Here is a 20,384-nt window from a genome sequence, read left to right as displayed (position 1 = left end):
AAGTGGGAGTAGGAGTTATGTGTTTTAAAGAACAATATGGATGAGCAATAAATAAATCCTGTGCCTTTAAGGACATTTTCACTACATTATAAATGGGGGCAGGAGTCCGATGCTTTTAAGGACAACACAGATAAACAATCCACACTTTTCCTACATTATCAATGGGTAAAGGAGTCCTATGCCTTTAAGAACGATAAGGATGAGCAATCCACACTTTTCCTATTCGCAGTTCACTTTTCGCGGATTCGCTGTTTTGCGATTTTTCAATAAATTCTAAAAGACTATTATAAATCATAAAAAGACTTAAATCATAAAGACTTAAAATAGTGTATAACTAATAAAATAATGTATAAATATTAAAATAAATATAGCGTCCCTACTTTGCGGATTTTCACTTATTGCGGGTGGTCCTGGAACCTAATCCCAGCAATAAGTGAGGGAACACTGGGAGCAGGAGTTCTGTGCCTTTAAGGATAATACAGATGAGCAATTCACTGTTATCCTACATTATCAGTGGGTAAAGGAGTCCTGTGCCTTTAAGGGCGATAAGGATGAGCGATTCACCCTTTTCTTACATTATAAGTGGGAGCAGGGGTTCTGTGCCTTTAAGGACAATAGGAGAGTACTCCACATTTTCCCTACATTATCAGTGGAGGCAGAGACCCTGTGCCTTTAAGGGAGATATGGTTAACCGATTCAGGTTCTTTATAGGAGGTACAAAAAAGGCCCCTTCCACACAGCGGAAAATCCCACATTATCTGCTTTGAACTGGGCTGTATGGGAGTGTAGACTCATTTTTTTGTGGGTCAGGAGCAACCGAAGTTGCTTCTGGAGTGAGAGGATTGGCCGTCTGCAAGGACATTGCCCAGGGGACGCCCGGATGTTTTGATGTTTTACCATGCTTGTGGGAGGCTTCTCACATGTACCCGCATGGAGCTGGAGCTAATAGAGGGAGCTCATCCGCGCTTTCCCCGGGTGGGATTCGAACCTGGCAGCCTTCAGGTCAGCAACCCAACCTTCAAGTCACAAGGCTTTTATCCCCTAGGCCACCGGAGGCTCCTATAAGGGCGATAAGGATGAGCGATTCACCCTTTTCCTACATTATAAGTGGGAGCAGGGATTCTGTGCCTTTAAGGACAATAGAGATGAGCACATTTTCCCTACATTATCAGTGGAGGGAGGCATCCTATGCCTTTATGGAAGATATGGTAAACGGATTCAGATTCTTTATAGGGGGTATTAAAAAGGCCCCTTCCACACAGCGAAATAAAATCCCACATTATCTACTTTGAACTGAGCTATATGGCAGTGTGGCGTCAGATAACCCAGTTCAAAGCCGATACTGTGGATGATCTGCCTTGATATTCTCAGTGTGGAAGAGCCCAATAAAAGAAGGCAGGAAGGGGACTCTACCTTGAAAAGGGAGGCCTTTAAGGTCGCGCCGGATGAGCCAAGACTGGCTGCAGGTTGCCCGGCAAAGGACGCCTGCGGGAATCCCACGCCGCTCTTAAAGGGACAGAAGGAAGGGAAGGGGACGCGAAAGGGGGCCGTTACCTGGCTGACGATGTTCTGCCGGAGTCCCGCTGTGATGCGGTGGTACCTCTCGGTGCACTCGCAATAGCTCTGGTTGGGGGCCTCGGGCGTGGGCAGCTCGGGGGCGGCCTGCATGCCCCGGCTGTAGCTTGTGCCGTTGTTGTCGGCGGCGCTGCTGTAGTTGTATCCCAGGTTCCGCACCGGCACGGGCGGGTGCGCGGTCCCGTTGGCGCCCTTGCACCAGGAGACGGGCTGCACCAGGAGGAAGCTGTCCGAGAACTGGCTGAAGCCGATGAAGAGGGCCGGGATCCAGGTGAGGAGGATGAGGGTGCGCTGGTGCCCGCCGCCCAGGCCTCCCAGGAGGGGCAGCACGGAGCCATCGTAGTCCAGCAGCAAAGGGCTGCAGGGCCCCGGCGGAGGGGCGGGCAGCGGCGCGCTTTGGATCTCCGCAACCGCGATTACCGCAGCAGCAGCCGCAGGGGCCTCGGCAACCGCAGCGGGGTCCGCCTCCCCGGCCGGCAGGGCGCCGTTCTCCTCGGGGAGGGGCCCGCCCGCCTCGCCTCCCCCTTCGTCTCGGCGCCGGTCGATCGCCATCCGGCCTCAGGCGCCCATAGAGGGCACGCGGGCAAGAGGAGGCGCCTTCAACCAGGCTCTCCGAGCTCCTTCAAGGCGCGCCCATCCCCGCGCTGGGAAACAAAAAAGCCGCAGCCTCACTCCTCCCTGCCTGCCTTTCCCTCAGCCTAGCCCCACATTGGCCTCTCCTCCCCTTTCTCTCTCTCCTCCGCAAAGGGAGGGATACAAAGGCTCCTTCTCGCCGCTCTCTTTCTCCTTCTCTTCCTTGGGCTCGCAACCTGCAAAGCCCAGCCCTCTGACCCGCCTTTTCCTCCTCCTCCTCCCTGTGAGGGAAAGAAAGGTACGAGGCGGCGGAGGCTGCAGCACCTGCTCCGCCTCCTCCTCTCTCTTTCTCTCTCTCTCTCGCCGACGCGGGAAGGGCGCCCGGCTCCCTCTGCAGGGGAACCAGGGAAGAAGGCGCTCCCGCCCCGCTCGCCGCCCCCTTGGACCCTCCGCTGCGTGCGCACAGCCCTGCCTCCGCAAAAGGCGCCTTTTTGCCAGCCTCCAGCCCCGACTCTCGCATTGACTCCAGATAAGCCCCCGCTGGGGTTTATTTTTGAGGGCGGGGGAGCCCAGTGGCTTAGAGTCCCTCCAGTCGGATTTCCTCAGGGAAGTGTTCCCCCAGCGAAGGTCTCCCTAGGTAAGTGTGGCGCAAATTCCCTCAGGGAGGTGTTCCTTCCATAAATGTTCCCTTAGATACAATTCCCTCAGGTAATTGTGCAAGTTCCTTCAGGTAAGTGTTTCTTCATGTAAGACTCCCACAGGTAAGATTCCCCCTGGTAAATGTTCCTTCAGGTATGATTCCCTCTGGTAAGTGGCACACATTTTATTTATTTATTTATTTATTTATCACATTTATATCCCGCCCTTCTCACCCGAAGGGACTCAGGGCGGCTTACAACAGTGGCAACAATTAGATGCCCATACAAACCAATATAAAACAGCACATAAAATAGTTTTTTTTTTCCGTGTCAGGAGCAACCGGAGTTGCTTCTGGAGTGAAAGAATTGGCCATCTGCGAGGACATTGCCCAGGGGACGCCCGGATGTTTTGATGTTTTTACCATCCTTGTGGGAGGCTTCTCTCATGTCCCCGCATGGAGCTGGAGCTGATAGAGGGAGCTCATCCGCACTCTCCCCAGGTTGGATTTGAACCTGGCAGCCTTCAGGTCAGCAACCCAACCTTCAAGTCACAAGGCTTTTATCCCCTAGGCCACCGGAGGCTCCTATAAAACAGTTTAAACTATTAAAATACATTATGAATTAAAAATATACATTTCAAACATAAAATCAGATCCGTTCTTCCTCATGCTTTGTCCATAGTTCAGTCCGTGTCATCTTCACCATTTATTGATTAAAAGCCTGGGCACACAGCCATGTTTTTAGGGCTTTTCTGAAGCTCAACAGGGTTGGAATTTGACGCATCTCTCTTGGGAGGGTGTTCCACAGCCGGGAAGCCACCATTGAGAAGGCCCTGTCCCTCGTTCCCACCAGCCGTGCCTCCGAGGCAAGTGGGACTGAGAGCAGGGCCGCTCCAGATGATCTCAGGGATCTTGCTGGCTCATAGAAGGAGATACATTCGGACAAGTAGATTGGGCCGGAACCGTTTAGGGCTTTATAGGTCAAAACCAGCACTTTGAATTGGGCTCAGTAGCATATTGGAAGCCAGTGGAGCTGGCTTAAGGGGGTGGTGCGCTCTCTGTAAGTTGCCCCAGTTATTAATCTGGCTGCCGCCTGTTGTACTAGTTGGAGCTTCCGGGCCGTCTTCAAAGGCAACCCCACGTAGAGGGCGTTGCAGTAGTCCAAACGGGATGTAACCAGGGCATGGACCACCTTGGCCAAGTCAGACCTCCTAAGGAACAGGCGCAGCTGGCGCACAAGTCTTAGTTGTGCAAATGCTCCCCTGGCCACCGCTGAAACCTGGGGCTCCAGGCTCAGCGATGAGTCCAGGAAAACACCCAGACTGCGAACTTGTGTCTTCAGGGGGAGTGCAACCCCATCTAACACAGGCTGTAACCCTATTCCCTGTTCAGCTCTATGACTGACCAGGAGGACCTCTGTCTTGTCTGGATTCAATTTCAATCTGTTCTCCCTCATCCAGTCCGACACAGCAGCCAGACACCGGTTCAGGACCTGAACAGCCTCCTTAGTGACAGGTGGAAAGGAGTGACAGAGCTGGACATCATCTGCGTACAGATGACACTGCACTCCGAAACTCTGGATGATCTCTCCCAGCGGCTTCATGTATATGTTGAACAACATGGGGGACAGTACTGACCCCTCTGGCACCTCACAAGACAACGGTTGAGGGGACGAGCAGGTGTCCTCCAATGACACCATCTGGGAACGCCCCTCCAGGAAGGACCACTGCTTTGCAGTGCCTCCAAGCCCTATCCCAGCGAGGCGCCCCAGAAGGATACCGTGATCAACGGTATCGAAGGCTGCTGAGAGGTCCAGCAGAACCAGCAGGGACACACTCCCCCTATCCAGTTCCCGGCGTAGATCATTGACTAAGGTGACCAAGGCTGTCTCGGTACCATGCCCCGGCCTGAAGCCAGACTCAGATAAGTGTTCCTTCCCTCAGGTAAGTGTTCCTTCAGGTATGTGTTTCCTCTGGTAAGTGTTCATCCAGCTAAGATGAAGTTCAACAGGGACAAATACAAGATACTTCATCTTGGCAGAAAAAATGAAATGCAAAGATACAGAACGGGGGACGATGCCTGTCTCGACAGCAGTACGTGTGAAAAAGACCTTGGAGTTCTTGTGAACAAGTTAAACATGAGCCTACAATGTAATGTGGCAGTGAAAAAGCTAATTGGGATTCTGGTCTGCATAAATAGGGGTATAGCGTTTAAATCCAGGGAAGTCATGCTACCCCTCTATTCTGCCTTGGTCAGACCACACCTAGAATACTGTGTTCATTTCTGGGCACCACAGTTGAAGGAAGATGTTGACAAGCTGGAAAGCGTCCAGGAGGGCGACTAAAATGATCAAGGGTCTGGAGAACAAACCCTATGAGGAGCGGCTTAAAGAGCTGGGTATGTTTAGCCTGCAGAAGAGAAGGCTGAGAGGAGACATGATAGCCATATACAAATATGTGAGGGGAAATCATAAGGAGGAAGGAGCAAGCTTGTTTTCTGCTGCCCTGGAGACTAGGACACGGAACAATGGCTTTAAACTACAGGAAAGGAGATTCCACCTGAACGTCAGGAAGAACTTCCTCACTGTGAGAGCTGTTCGGCAGTGGAACTCTCTGCCCCAGGGTATGGTGGAGGCTCCTTCTTTGAAGGCTTTTAAGCAGAGGTTGGATGGCCATCTGTCGGGGGTACTTTGAATGAGATTTTCCTGCTTCTTGCAGGGGGTTGGACTGGATGACCTGTGAGGTCTCTTCCTACTCTATGATTCTATTATTCTATGATTCTAAGATTCCCTCAGGGAAGTGTTCCTCCAGGCAAGTGTTCCTTCAGATACAATTGTGGTGCAGGTTTCCTTAGGTAAGTGTTTCCTTGTGTAAGATTCCCTCAGGTAAATGTTCCCCCTGGTAAGTGTTCCCCCAGCTAAGATTCCTTCAGGGAAGTGTGGCACAGGTTCCCTCAGGGAAGTGTTCCTCCAGTTAAATGTTCCTTCAGATACAGTTCCTTCAGGTGGGTTGAATTGCAACTCCCAGCAACCCCAGTTAGCATAACCAATGATTGGGAATGAAGGCAGCTGCACAATTCCCACCCTTGATTTAGGCCCATTGATCTGTGTATTTTTGTGGATGTTAAAGATGTTATTATATGAACACCCAGGCAGTTTTTAATTAGCTAATTTTGTGGAAGGTTTTTTCAGTGGTATGTCCTGCCTTTTTGTACTTATTCTTACCCTTTTCAGTACTTTTATACTGCTTTAAATTAGTGTTTTAGTACTACATGTAATTGTGACCAGATCCTATCTGATCTTGTAAGGTCAGCCTTGGTTAGTTCTTGGATGGGAGACTGTCAATAAATACCAGGTGCTATATTTTAGAGGAAGGGACTGGTAACAGTGCCTCTTAAGTAATTCCTTGTCTTAAAAAAACTCTATGAAATTCATGGTGTCATCATAAGTCAGCAAGCAACTTAAAGGCAGATATATATTTAATTGCTTTGTAAACTTATTTTCATTGGTTTCTGAACTTTGCTTTTGTATCTATGCTATGAGATTCCATGTTGAAAGAAAGGCAGGATATATATTAAATAAATACATAACATATAAAATGTCTGTGGGACTCTGCTTTGGAAAACCAACCTGACCCTTGCACCATATTGCCCCACCTCTGGCTGAAAGGTAATTAACAAACTGGTTGCGCCAGTTTTTGAAATATGGGCACCAGCCCCAGTCAGCAGAACCTGGACATGCTGCTGCTTTAGAGAAGAAGTCCCAGAATCCCCCATGCTGGCTGGGGGATTCTAGGAGTTATTCACAACAAAAGTGACTCCTTTCAAGCTCTGTGTCTAAGTGTTGTTCTTTTCTCCCTTTCCAGAACTGCACAATGAAAGCAAGCCTTCACATTTCACAGCTGAAAATAGGGAGCCCTGGGATATTTGCATAAATATTTTGTTTTCACAGCAAAGATTGCTGTCCAGGTGCCCCTCTTCCCCACTTCCCTCAGTCTAGGATATTGCTGTTCTTTTCCAGCAATTATACACTAAACTAACCACAACCTTCTACATTTATTTACTTTAGGAAGGATGTAGAAGAGGATATTGTAATCTCAAAACTGATCTCGATGTACGTCTAGGAGAGCTGCCATTTAAAACACGTTTGGCAGCATTTACTCTCCAGATAGGCAGCTGTGGCTGACGAGAGCAGGGAGGATAGTGCTAGACTACCTTCCTATGTGTGCTTTACATGTGCATATCCCAGTCAAGGTCAGCTAATACCAAATTCTGTAGGCTTTATTCAGAATAAGAAACTAGCTAACCCACCTCTGAATATTTCTTGTCTAGGAAAACTATGAAATTCATGGGGTCACCACAAGCCAACAGGTAACTTGAAGGCACATACACATTTTGGGGCCCATTTCTTTTGCCTTTGGTTTTACCCACAATGAAATGAGAACAATGAGAACCTCTCTGAAATTTCCTGGTATCAGGGAGAATTGCCTATATTATTGTCCATAGCATTCTTTCCATTTTTGGTGCAGGACTTTACAGACGCTGAGAGGAAATGAAGAGCATGCCTCATGTTGATAACAATAGGCTGGCCTAGGGCATACTCACCTGACACCTCTGTTTCTCAGGAAATTCAGGAATGGACTGGGAAGCATGAACAGCAAAATACACTTTTTTGTCTTTAGTACTGAGATCCAAGCCAGCAATGTCCCAATGACTGTGGCATCAATTTAACCATTGGCCATCTGGCCCTGCTGAGTTTTCTACTCCACAGCTGTGCTTGAAATCAGGATAGTAACCATTTCTCTGCTCATGCCTATATTCTCTTGGGTATAATAGGCCTGGATCTGGTATGCCAACTATAGATCAGGACATCCATTCCTCTCTCCTTCTCACACCATTCTCTTCTCACACCATTCCTCCTAATCCAGCAGGCACCCAAGATATGAACTGGTTGTTTGTAAAGGGCTTTTGAAATGAGCATACAATGGTCGGGCTACAATTTGCCCGCCCTGGCCCAAGTTCTGTGCCAGTATGAGGTAGCAGTCAACTCTGTTCTTCTTTCACTGGGGAAATTTAATGTGATCCTATCTTGTTGGTTTATTCTGTGACAGAGGATAGAGGAGGGCTTTATGTTCCACTATGCCAGCAACAGTGATAGATGGATTTCACATTTATTAGTGGGTAGATTTTTCCATTCTGACACAGTTAAAGTAAACATCCCTAACCATTCCTTTATCTCTTTCTCTTACTGTATGTGCCTGTGTGAATATATATGGCACATGTACGCTAGCAAAGTGAGAGTCAGGGAGATCATCTGCAATAGGTCATTACAGTGGAAATGGAATCAGCTTGAGAGACTGTGAGGTGTGAAAATCACACTCTATTCCATATGGCAGGAAGCACAGTATAGAAGAGGGCAGTTGCTGAAAGCACAGAACTGCTGGAGAAAATTGCACATTTTACTATTTATTTATTACAGTGTTTCATGAGTCTTCCCGAACTGCTGGTGTGGAGGGAAAACATGATACTCATGAAATCTAGATGACAATTTTTTGGACAAAGGCCAATGAAAGATCAGTGTCTGCTTAAAAATTAAGTAGAAAACTTCTTTTCCAAAAGGTAAACTGTCTCTCATAACACATCCAATGTGGATTTTCCCTATTTTCCTTAGGTGGTGAGATACAACTCCAGACTCCCTGCCCATGTTCTCATTCAAGGACACAGATCTTCCATCTATTAAGCAATCACCGATTAGCCATTCAACAACCCCATTAAAATTGCAAATTCAGATCCAGACTGCCATCTTGGTCATAGTAAAAATGGATTCACTAAGGACTTTTATCACACCAACTGATTGTCTCATCATAATTACATTTTTAAGCAAATGGAAATGGATGGAAATGGAACATGATCACTTTCACATTTTGATGCAATTGTGCAAGGCTGGATCTGTTGTTGATGTGAATTCTTGCAGTTAGGTCTCCTGTACAGTCTCACTTCCCATCTGTACTTTCTGTATCCAACACATCTACCTTATTTTTTCACTTATTTTCAACTATTTTGTCAGTACTATGCAGTTGCATTGCACCTCCACTTTGCATTACTGGGGCTGCAGTGGAAGTACGTGCAAAAGTTGTAGAACAACAGCAATATTGGATTCATTGATGGTTTTTTCCCCATCAATAAAAGAAATGATCCAACTGCAATCAAGTACGGTACAACCATGGAACAACCAGGATGTTGTGTCGAAAACCCTTCAACAGGTGCTTTTATCCTGCTGTAATTGCACTAGAGCAGAGCTTTCCAGACATTTTATGCTGATGACATTTTTAGATACACATCATTTTGTGACCCAATAATTAAGTTTTACTAGCAAACTGGAAGATAAACCAATCCCTTATAAGAGGTACAGATACATACATTGTAATAATAAAATGTATGGGGATGCAACATATCTCATTAAAATCTTTCATTTAGGTATTTTAAAATATATGCTTATTTCACATAGTCAGAGGTCTCTCATTACATTTGCACAACACCTACACATTGCAGCCAACACGCTAACGTGTCATGTCACACAATTTGGAAAGCTCTGCATTAAAGAGAGGCACCAGCAATTCAAAGACAAATAATGATGCTCAGATTCATGTCTGTAAAAAGAAACCTGTTATCCCAAAGGAAAAGTAGAGATGCATTATTTAAATGTGTCACTCCTATATCTATATAATATGAGCTCTTTAACATTGAAGACATTAACATTTTCATATAGAGCACATTTCCAGCATTATCTCATTACTACAACTACATTTATTTATTTATTTATTTATTATTTACAGTATTTATATTCCGCCCTTCTCACCCCGAAGGGGACTCAGGGCGGATCACATTATAACACACATAGGGCAAACATTCAATGCCCATAAACACATCAAACAGAGACTGAGAGACACACGCAGAGGCAAGTTAACCTTCTTCTGAGGGGATGTTCGATTCTGGCCACAGAGGGAAGCAGCTGCTTCATCATCCGCACTGACGGCACTTCCTCATTCCAGGTCGTAAATTAGTTAATCTTGCCTCCCCACTTTATAAGTGGTACCTTATCTCCTACTTGATAGATGCAACTATCTTTCGGGTTGCTAGGTCAGCAACGAGCAGGGGCTATTTTTTATTTTTAATTGACGGGTGCTCACCCCGCCACGGGCTGGCCTCGAACTCATGACCTCATGGTCAGAGTGATTTAAGGCAGCTGCGCCACAACCCTGAGTTTGATTAGTATGGTTGTTCCATTCTCCAGAGAGGATATTGGCATATTGGGGCAGTGGCAGACTATGCAATTGGGGGATTCTAAGATTTTAATTTTGTGGACTTTCCATCCTTGGAAAAAACTAAACCATGATTTGAAACGATGCTGTGGTTTTTAACTTTGAATTTGAATGGTTTTTAACTGGGAATTTTTAAATACTGTTTATATTGAATCCTGTTTCAATGTTCTCATATTTGTATATTTTAAATTGTAATGCTGATGCTTTTATGTTAAGCTGCTTTGAGTTGCCTTCATGGGATATAAAGCAAGGTATAAATAAATATAATGATATTCATACATGCATACAGTACATGCACCTCTTACAATGGAATACACAGGTACTCTTTTAGAAAAAAAGTTGGGAAATAAAAGGCATAATGAGCATGCATAGAATACCATGGTTTGCAGGCTCTGTACTCTTGCATTGTAAGAGCAATAAGGATATTGAGGACAATTTGGAGAGGGTAGACTAAAATGAGTACTGCAGTGGAAGCAGAGAAAGGCCATTTTAAAGCAGGGTTTATGTAGGAGAGAGAGAAAAGCAGAGATGAGGAGGAAAAAGCTCTTGGGGACTAGAGGGCTTAGTTCTGAACAAATGCTGTGGTGGATTTTAAAAACTAGTAAAAAATGCATGTGGCAAAGGAAACGAAAGTACAGTCAGCCCTCCACTTTTGCTGTGGTTAGAGGCTCAAAGTCCCTGCAAAATGGGAAAACGGAGTAAAATACTCTATTTTATATTAGGGCCCTTCCACACAGCCATATAGCCCAGACTATCAAGGCAGAAAATCCCACAATACCTGCTTTGAACTGGGTTATCTGCGTGCACACTTCCATAAATTCCAGTTCAAAGCAGATAATGTGGGATTTTATTCTGCTGTGTGGAAGGCGCCTTAGAGAACATCTCTAGGAATTTCTAGTCCCTCGAGCACAACTCTGCCGGAAGATGACCACAGAATCACACTGGAAGACTGACAAATGCCTAGAAAAGTGTTCTTTCTGGGAACCTCAAAATCCTCCAGTGCAACTCTATGGTAGAGGCTGGCCATAGAGTCACGCTGGAGAACCTAGAAAGAACGTACAGTAGAGTCTCACCTATCCAAGCTAAACGGGCCGGCAGAAGCTTGGATAAGCGAATAACTTGGATAATAAGGAGGGATTAAGGAAAAGCCTATTAAACATCAAATTAGGTTATGATTTTACAAATTAAGCACCAAAACTTCATGTTATACAACAAATTTGACAGAAAAAGTAGTTCAATACGCAGTAATGTTATGTTGTAATTACTGTATTTACGAATTTAGCACCAAAATATCACGATATATTGAAAACATTGACTACAAAAATGGCTTGGATTATCCAGAAGCTTGGATAAGCGAGGCTTGGATTAGTGAGACTCTACTGTACTAATGAGATATGCAAATAATCTGATCTGAAAAAGTGAGATCCGTAAATGTGGAGGGCCAACTGTATTTGTCTGGAGGTGGGATAATGGATTTTGAGCTTGGAGGAAGCTGGGTACATTTTCTGTTAAATAAAAGTGAAAACCAATATTGTAGCTTTAGATTGTTTACTTAACTTGTTCCATTTTCCCCCCATAAAATTTCAGATTAGGGAGTTCAAGGCAAATTCTCTGTAAGCAAAACTGTTTTAGATGAACTGAAGCGTAAGAACATTCATTTCTTCCCCTTCACTAAAAATGCAATCTAATAGAACTTTAGGGTTGGGAAATCAATTTTTCAGAAAAAGAAATCAATGTTAAAAGTTCAGCCTTCATCTTGTTCTTTTATGCATTAAAATATCATCTCTGTTATACGACCATAAATTACCCAATATGGCTATGGAATATATCATGTAACATAATATCCTTATATTAACAAAACAAGATGTCTCACCAACTTGAATGTCAAGGCTGATTAAAGATATAAATCAAAAGTAAAGGAAAATGACGATAAATCTCCAAGGCTCAGCCAAAACATAGAAGAATTGCTTTTTTGGGGACAGACCTTGGTAGCTGGGGGATTCTGGGAAATGCAATCCAAAATGTTTCAGTCCAAAAGAGTAACTTTTCCGAGTTTGGGGCTCACCAAACTAGTGTACACAGTTTCCCTATTTCTACCTTTCTGTTCCAAACCTGGAAAAAAAACCAACTTAACTTCTAATTTGTATGCCAGACTAGCAGGTGCACTGCATTCTGGTTGCAGCTGTGTTTTTCTTTCTTTCTGATTGAAGTAGGCAAAATATCTGGCCAAAACAGATGAAATTAGTGGTTTGGTTCAAACTGTAAGTCACTAGCCAGTCCTTCAAATGTTTATTTTATTGTTTCTTCTTCCACATTTGTTGTTGTTGTTGTTGTTGTTGTTGTATGCCTTCAAGTTGACTCTTGAATTACAACAACCTGATTATATGGTGGGGGGCGGGTGACAAGGTTTCTTCAAAGGAGATTTGCCATTGCCTTCCTCTGAGGCTGAAGGAATGTGACTTCCCCAGCTTCACCCAGTTGGTTTCCATGGCTGAACAACAATTTGAACCCTTGTTTTCCAGAGTCCCTATTCAACATTCAAACCACAACAATACATGGGCTCTCTATAACTTTAGCAAATATAGGCAAATTTGCTATTACTTCTATGTTGCCAGAGTTGTCTTCTCTTGGCCATTACTTCTTTAACCTAAAATGTGGTGCCAGAGTTGTTTGCTCTTTCCCCTGTCTCTGCTTTGTTGTTTATGCCATCTTATGTAAGGGATTTTGGAGTCATCTTCTTTTTCTCTTGCCTGCAATAAACAGACACAGATTATTACAGCAGAATTTACCTAGTTCAAGCTTTATTACATTGTTTTAATGCAAACATGGCACTGCAATTGGATGCTGAAAAACCGGATTTCTTTAGCCAGTTCTCATCAGCCCAAAAGTAACCATCACCTAATTTTCAGCTGCTCTGTATTCTGCTGTTGAGGCTACTGTTTAAGTCATCTTTTGAGTTGTTTAAAAGGGTCATCATGTGATTTCCAGATGGGGTGTTTATCTGAAACAGCATTTTAAATTGTTTTAAAATGATATTTTTTGCTTTTCCTTTTCTGCATTCTCATGTTAAGAGTTGCCACAGGAAGATCAAAGAAGTTTCATTTCAGACATTTTTTGGGGAAGAACCTCACACTCTTTGTTCACCTATTCTGCATTTGGTCCTTTTTCCAAATCATATGTAAACCCACTAAGTTAGGACTTTATCACAAAGAGGAGGCAAACCAGCATAGAAGCAGAACTATCATAATGAGGCCTATTGTCGGTTTGCCACCTCCCCACAACAAAGTGGCCAACAAAGTCCAGCTCTCTTTCTCTCCCTCACTCCCTCTTCCACTAATCAAAGTTTTAAATTATAATTTAACTTTGTGAAACTGTAATGTTCCTTTAATTTTTTTTAAAAAATCCTTATTGGTTTACATAATTGTGGAAGGATGGAGCTCCCTCCTCAACAAGAAGCCCAGTCATGCAATCATTGGGCGGTGAAGTGGTAAAGTAGTGGTACGATGGAATCATGTGACAACAAAGATCACCATCCCAGTAAGTTCCTAGGATCACTGTATGAATGCTGCAGGAAGATGGCTTTGTGCAACAATACCCTTAGGCTGCTGCAGTTGGCTATTAAAACCAATGAGTTGTGATTAGCAAACTATACACAATTGCTATCTAAGTTATAGAATCTTTTGGCAGAGCCATTGATCAAATAATTCATAGTCCAACACTCAATGCACTATACCACTAGTCCAACACTCAATCCACTATACCACTAGTCCAACACTCAATCCACTATACCATTCCCTTTTGCTTACAAATGGTTAAATAACAATAGAATACACTTTTTGGCACACTGTGTTGCCAACATTGTACATGCATTTTAAATGCTCTAAAACAGGAGTAGAAATTGTGTGGCTCTTCTGATGTTGAGCTGCAAGTTCCAATATTTTTTACCACTAGCTGTGCTAGCAGTAGCAGTTCAAAAATCTGAAAGACTGAAGTCCCCACTTTGTTCATAAATAAAGAGTGACTTATATAAGTCCTGAATACAGCACGACATATTAAACCCAGGAATAGACTTCCCCAAATCGGTGAGCCCCAGATGTCTGGGACTGCAATTCCTACAATGAAGTTGTAGTCTAATTACATCTAGTGGGCACCAGACTGGTCAGTATGAATATTGGTTGGAAGATTTTGCTGAAAGCAAGTTGCTGGTACAATATTGCCATAACAGATGGTTTAGATCTCTACTTGGGCCCTTAATAATACCGGATGTCAAATATTTATTCACAGATCACCAACAGGAAGCCTCTGCAGGTTGTTAGTGTTAACCCAGTGGAGTCTGACATCTGCAAGATTTTCACCCTCATAGGCAAAGCATTGAATTTATTTTGCAGTTGGCGTTGTGTCCAGAGTTCCTTAGCAAAAGAGCAACAGTTAAGCCAGGGGGAGACTCATGTGGCCTTTCAGATGCTGTTGGATTGCTGTTCCTAGCATTCCTCATCGTGAGTGTGCTGGCTGGGGATTCTGGGAGTTGTGTCAAGGGTTACATAATTCACATCACGGATACAGCTCATCTTCATCAGGAATGGTCTTTCCCAAGATGGCTATGTTGCCTTCCCCATGACTCCATTATCCTTCTTAGACCCCTTCTACATTATCATATAAAATCCAGTTTATTTACTTTGAACTGGATTATCTGGCTGTGTAGACTCAGATAATCCAGTTCAAAGCAGATAATGTGGAATAGAAAAAAGGTAAAGGTTTTCCCCTGACGTTAAGTCCAGTTGTGACCGACTCTGGGGGTTGGTGTTCATCTCCATTTCTAAGCCGAAGAGCTGGTGTTGTCTGTAGACACCTCCAAGGTCATGTGGCCGGCATGACTGCATGGAGCGCCGTTACCTTCCCGCTGGAGCGGTACCTATTGATCTACTCACATTTGCATGTTTTCAAACTGCTAGGTTGGCAGGAGCTGGGGCTAACAGTGGGCGCAAATTCAGCAGCTCAGCGCTTTAACACACTGTGCCACCAGGGGCCCCATAATGTGGAATATCTGCCTTGATGTCCTGGATTATATAGCAGTGTAGAAGGACTCTTAAACTTTTTTCATTTGCCACCCCTTTCCACTTGAGAATGTTTTACATGACTTCATATCTATCTATCTATCTATCTATCTATCTATCTATTTATACGTAAAAGTGAAAACATGTACAGTAGAGTCTCACGTATCCAACACTCGCTTATCCAACGTTCTGGATTATCCAACGCTTTTTTGTAGTCAATGTTTTCAGTACATCATGATATTTTGGTGCCAAGTTCGTAAATACAGTAATTTCTACATAGCATTATTCTGTATTGAACTACCTTTTCTGTCAAATTTGTGGTATAGCATGATGTTTTGGTGCTTAATTTGTAAAACCATAACTTAATTTAATGTTTAATAGGCTTTTCCTTAATCCCTCCTTATTATCCAACATATTCGCTTATCCAACGTTCTGCCGGCCCATTTATGTTGGATAAGTGAGACTCTACTGTATGTGTTTTTGTACCACAGACACTTGTACATGACTCAATGGATCTGGACCAAACTTGGTGCACATACCCTTCGTTATCCAACTTTAAATACTGGTAGGGCTTCAACAAAAAAAAAATCTTGGGACCTCAAAAATGAATAAATATGTGTTCATGTGTATGTATGCTTGTATGCATGCAGCACTCGGATGAAACCAGAAGAAGACAGAATATAGATAGAAAGGCTATTTCAAAGGGAGAGATGACAAATGGAAGAGGGCTAGAGTATCAGAAGGGGGACACTCTAGGGCCACTTCTACACTGCCCCATATCCTAGGATCTGATCTCAGATTATCTCCTTATCCCAGATTATCTGGCAGTGTAGACTCATATAATCCAGTTCAAAGCAGATTATCTGTGATCAGATCCTGGGATATAGGACAGTGTTGATCCAGCCTTGGAGTCCCTTTTAGAGAGCCAGAGTGTTCTCATGGAGACATTCTAAGGGAGGTTTTCTCAAAGGGCTAGGCAAAAATGCAAGTGAGCTGGAGAAGGGAGAAAAGAGTCCATAAGATGACAAAATGTGTTTTAACAGACTCCTATATTCAGAGAAGTGTATTTGAGAAAAGAACTAACCTGAGTGTATTGTCCAGGTATGCATTTTCTAAAAGGAGCATTCATAAAATCATAAATCTAACAATGATTATTTCTCAGAAATAGCATTAGGAAATCTATACCCAGGCTATGTTAGTAAGTATATAAAATAGGTATAAAAATTAAAGTTTTATTGATAATAGCTCAACATTTGCAAGGCTTGCTAAATAAGCTGGTTTTCCTTTTTATGAAGAACAGCTGACGTTTTCTTCTGCAGAGTCCACTGTAAACACAGTTTTGAGTAAATGTATAGATGGCGTTCAGAAACATTTTACTATTGCTAATTTTTTGTGACCCCAACATTGAGCTTAGGGGACCCCATTTGGGATTCAGACCCACAGTTTAAGAAGCAGTGTCCTAGACTGTATTCACCCTCCTCTCCTTCAGGAAATGTTGGCATGGCTTTTCCAAGAAGTGTTCTGTAAGGACTAGGGTTGTCCAAAAATTGTTATGATTCTTATTTCGGAATTGTTTCGGAATGTTCTCGCTTTTTGAACCGAGTATTGAAACGTTGTCCCTGGGCGCAACTGGCAATGTAATTCGAACCATCGTTGGCCCATTCTCTAATTGTGTCTTAATGTTTCGTGAAATTTTTTCCTCCAAATTTTTTTTAATATATTTTTAAAAATATTTTTTAATTTTTTGTTTTGTTTCTGCAACCTAACTTGAATGGGAGCCTAACGCAGCCTAAAATGGCCACCGCTCCCTGGCCAATCAGAGACTTCCACGATGGCTGGAAAAGGTGGGGGCTAGCGTCCTCCGCGTCCACGTGTAAGATCTCTATAAAAAACCCCTCCCCAACCCAGGCAAGCCATTCGGGGCTGGGTTACCGAGCAGAGAGGGTGGTTCGCGCTGCGCTGGGAATCAAGCCGCCTGCATTGAGGGGAGAGAGGGCTAAGTGTTCTGGGGGTTGGGTCTGTTAAGGGCTGGCTGTTGTTGCTGACTGGATATTGTGTGTTTTTTGGCGGGGGGGGGGGGGGAATTGGCTTGGGGCTTGTGGGATCTGGCAGAGTCCTTGCTGTGGCTTTAGGCAATTTTTATTTTTAAAAGGACGTGGGCGCCAAGGCATTGCTTTCCTGATGCTCCATTTCTAAAGACCTCTGCCTTTTTTTTGAATTTAGCAATCACTAGATCAGCCCTTCTTAGCAATCCTAAAGGGGGGGGGACATTGGAAGTTAGAGTTTCCAAAGGACGTGTGCTTTCCTGCAAGGGCAGTGCTTGGGGTCCTCTCCTTTTCTACTCCAAAGACCCTCTGCCTTTTATTTGATTTTTGCAATCTCTAGATCAGCCCTTCATAGCAATCCTAAAAGAGGGGGACATTGGAAGTTAGAGTTTCCAAAGGACGTGTGCGTTCCTGTGAGGGCATTGCTTCCCTCACGCTCCGTTTGTAATCCCAAGCCCCCGGGCTGAGTGTTATTGCATCAATCACAAAGACACACATTGTTTTCAAACCTAAAAGGGTACATTGGAAGAAATAGTTTCCCAAGGACATTGCCAATCCTGTCAAGGCATTTCTTGACGTGTGCTGCATTTCTAATCCAAAGTCTACACAAGTAGAAGAGGGACTTTCACAGTAATAAGAACCCAATTGAACAGGAAATAAGACTTTCAAACCAGGAACAGGTTTCTTCAAATATTGAAAAATAGTGTATTATAAAAAGTTATGAAAATTCACCAAAAATCATAGGAGACAGGAAACTTTCTGCAATTTGTTGAGCAAAGAGTGTTGAATGTGATCTCCCACTGTACCAAATTTGATGAGGATAGCACAAGAAATGAGGGCGGTTTCCTTTTTTATTTTTTTTTGGCGATTGCGCATGCGCGTCTACCATTTTAGAAACATTAAGAATCATTACGAATTTTCGGAAATATCTGGAATTTTTGGGTGAAACATTCGGAAATACTTTCTATATCGAAGCGCCGGCACCCCCTACTTTAGAAATGAGAATTGAAACATTTTTTCCATCGATCGGACAAGCCTAGTAAGGACTATTTGAGGGCAGAAGCAAGGAAACGTTAATAACAAAACCTCAATGGCAAAGTATTTGTTTAACATACAGTCAGCCCTCCACATTTGCTGGGGTAAGGGGCACAAAACCATCATAAAAGTGGGAAAAACATGAATAAAAATAACACCTGAGATAACTCCTCTCTGGGAATCTATAGGCCCTCTAACATGATTCCATAGTTGACTTTTGTCAACTCTAGGTCCTCCAGTGTGATTTTATGGTCAATCTCAGGTGAAAATTGAATATAGAGTTTCTCTATGAGACCTAGAGATAATTAGATAAAACATTTAATCAAATTCTCAAAAGCCAAGCCTGCAAATGCAGAGAGCCAACTGTAGCTATCTTATCTGCTGGATATTTGAGAGGTATGGGAAATGTAAGCTGAGACGACAGCTTTGATTCTTCAGATGGGCTCATTTATCAGGCGATTAATTGCAGCATGGATTATTTCCATCTTTCAGATAAGATTCTCTGTTTCCATGGGGAAACCAAATCAGAAATAGGAAACGCTAGCAGAAAAGGGGACTGAAAGGATGTTACTTGCCTATATTCCTTCCTATACAATCCTGAGATTTGAAGTTTGGTGTTATTTGAATACTCTTCTCTGACACACAAGTTCAAGGGGTGTGAACCAGGGCAGCGGTTCTCAAATTCAGTTTCCCAGATATTAGTGAACTATAATCTCAGAGGTCCTAGCTAGAGTTTATGGGATTTGCAGATGTGGCTGGTTACTTTTATACCAGTGGGACAGTGAATCCATCCCAAGATCAATTGCATTAAAGGATTCTCTGCAAGCTGTGTAATTTTTTCCCAATATTTTTTCAACAGCTCTAAAACTCCAGGAATTTAGCAATAGAAATTTTCCCCATCACTCATTTCTTTATCAGGAAAGCTTCACCTTTGAAATTTCTGTGTATCTCCACAGTTGAAGAAACGGGACAGTCCAGGAGACGAATGTTACCATATCTTTTTAACAAATGCTTTATACACAACTAGTTAATGTGGAGTAGAGCTCACATATGCTTTCTTTCTTGGCTTGATAAGCCATCAGAGCAAGGTTTTGTGATTGCACTGAACAAAGTCTAAAGTCTGTCAACTAAATCCATCTCAACCAGGGTATAATCCCCAGGGGCAAAGGAGTAATTTTCATTTTACCTCAGATCTCCAATAGGTCCCCACTTGCCTACAGTCCAAGTGCTATGTATTTGAAGAGAATGTATATGCCTATAGTCCAATTCAAACATATACTTACAGTCATTGGTTCTTCAAAGAATCCATCTTAAAAGTTTGTTTCAAAACACGTCTTGTATAAGTATGCCACTATGTTTCTTAATATGCTATTACCATATATATTCGAGTATAAGCCGAGTTTTTCAGCTCTTTAGGGCTGAAAAAACACGCCTCAGCTTATACTCGAGTAAGAGTCCTGGCCGGCTTATATTTGAGTCAGCTCAAACTCAGGTATATAGGTAATCAGAGTTGAACAGTCTTATCTTATTAAAGTGTTGTTGTTGTTGTTGTTGTTGTTGTTGTTGTTATTATTATCTTAAATTACAGTTTTATGTAAATATATATAAAAAACATTTAACCTATTGATGCCTCAATGTAATTTTATTGGTATCTATTTTTATTTTTGAAATTTACCAGTAGCTGCTGCATTTCCCACCCTTGTCTTATAATCGAGGCAATAAGTTTTCCCAGTTTTTGCAGTAAAATTAGGTGCCTCATCTTATATTTGGGTTGGTTTATACTCATTTGGCATGATGATGATGGATATATAAAGATAAAAAGATGTTCATATCTATGGAGCTGGCCTCATACAATGTCATCAGTAGAACTGCACTGGGTTACAGCATCCAAGAAGATGACATCAAAAGAACTGTCTTTAAAATTTAATGCTGTGTGTTACAGCAGAAATTTATTATTTTAATCAAATATCCCTGCTGTTATAACCACCAAAACATGTTTCATAAGCCTAGCCTATGTCTTTTAGTCATATACATACAAGGCTAAAACTCAATGCTGATTTGCTTTTTGAACCTCCTAATGAGCATGCGCTCTGATCAGCGCTTTCATTATTACCCAATTACAATGACAATTTGAATCATGTGGTTT

General features: G+C 43.0%; 1 protein-coding gene and 1 long non-coding RNA gene across 3 annotated transcripts in view; one reads left to right on the top strand and one right to left on the bottom strand.

Moving 5' to 3' along the window:
* slc22a23 (solute carrier family 22 member 23) overlaps positions 1–2,456 on the bottom strand; it is a 126,735-nt gene extending 124,279 nt beyond the window's left edge. Inside the window, exon 1 of one of the 2 annotated variants that reach the window (XM_062977667.1) lies at positions 1,555–2,456. In XM_062977667.1, the coding sequence (XP_062833737.1) occupies positions 1,555–2,127 (573 nt within the window). In that variant the 5' untranslated portion in view covers positions 2,128–2,456. The remainder of the gene's footprint in view (positions 1–1,554) is intronic. The other variant, XM_062977668.1, reaches the window with a different exon arrangement.
* A 179-nt stretch (positions 2,457–2,635) lies between these two features.
* On the top strand, positions 2,636–19,861 carry LOC134298217 (uncharacterized). The gene is made up of 2 exons (XR_010005171.1): positions 2,636–2,785; positions 3,121–19,861. It is a non-coding gene; the product is annotated as an uncharacterized LOC134298217 (long non-coding RNA).
* Positions 19,862–20,384: the final 523 nt, after the last annotated feature.

Source organism: Anolis carolinensis, chromosome 4, assembly GCF_035594765.1.
Source record: "Anolis carolinensis isolate JA03-04 chromosome 4, rAnoCar3.1.pri, whole genome shotgun sequence".
Taxonomy (NCBI): domain Eukaryota; kingdom Metazoa; phylum Chordata; class Lepidosauria; order Squamata; family Dactyloidae; genus Anolis; species Anolis carolinensis.
Note: the sequence above shows the minus strand (reverse complement) of the source record. Positions and strands in the feature narration are given on the sequence as shown.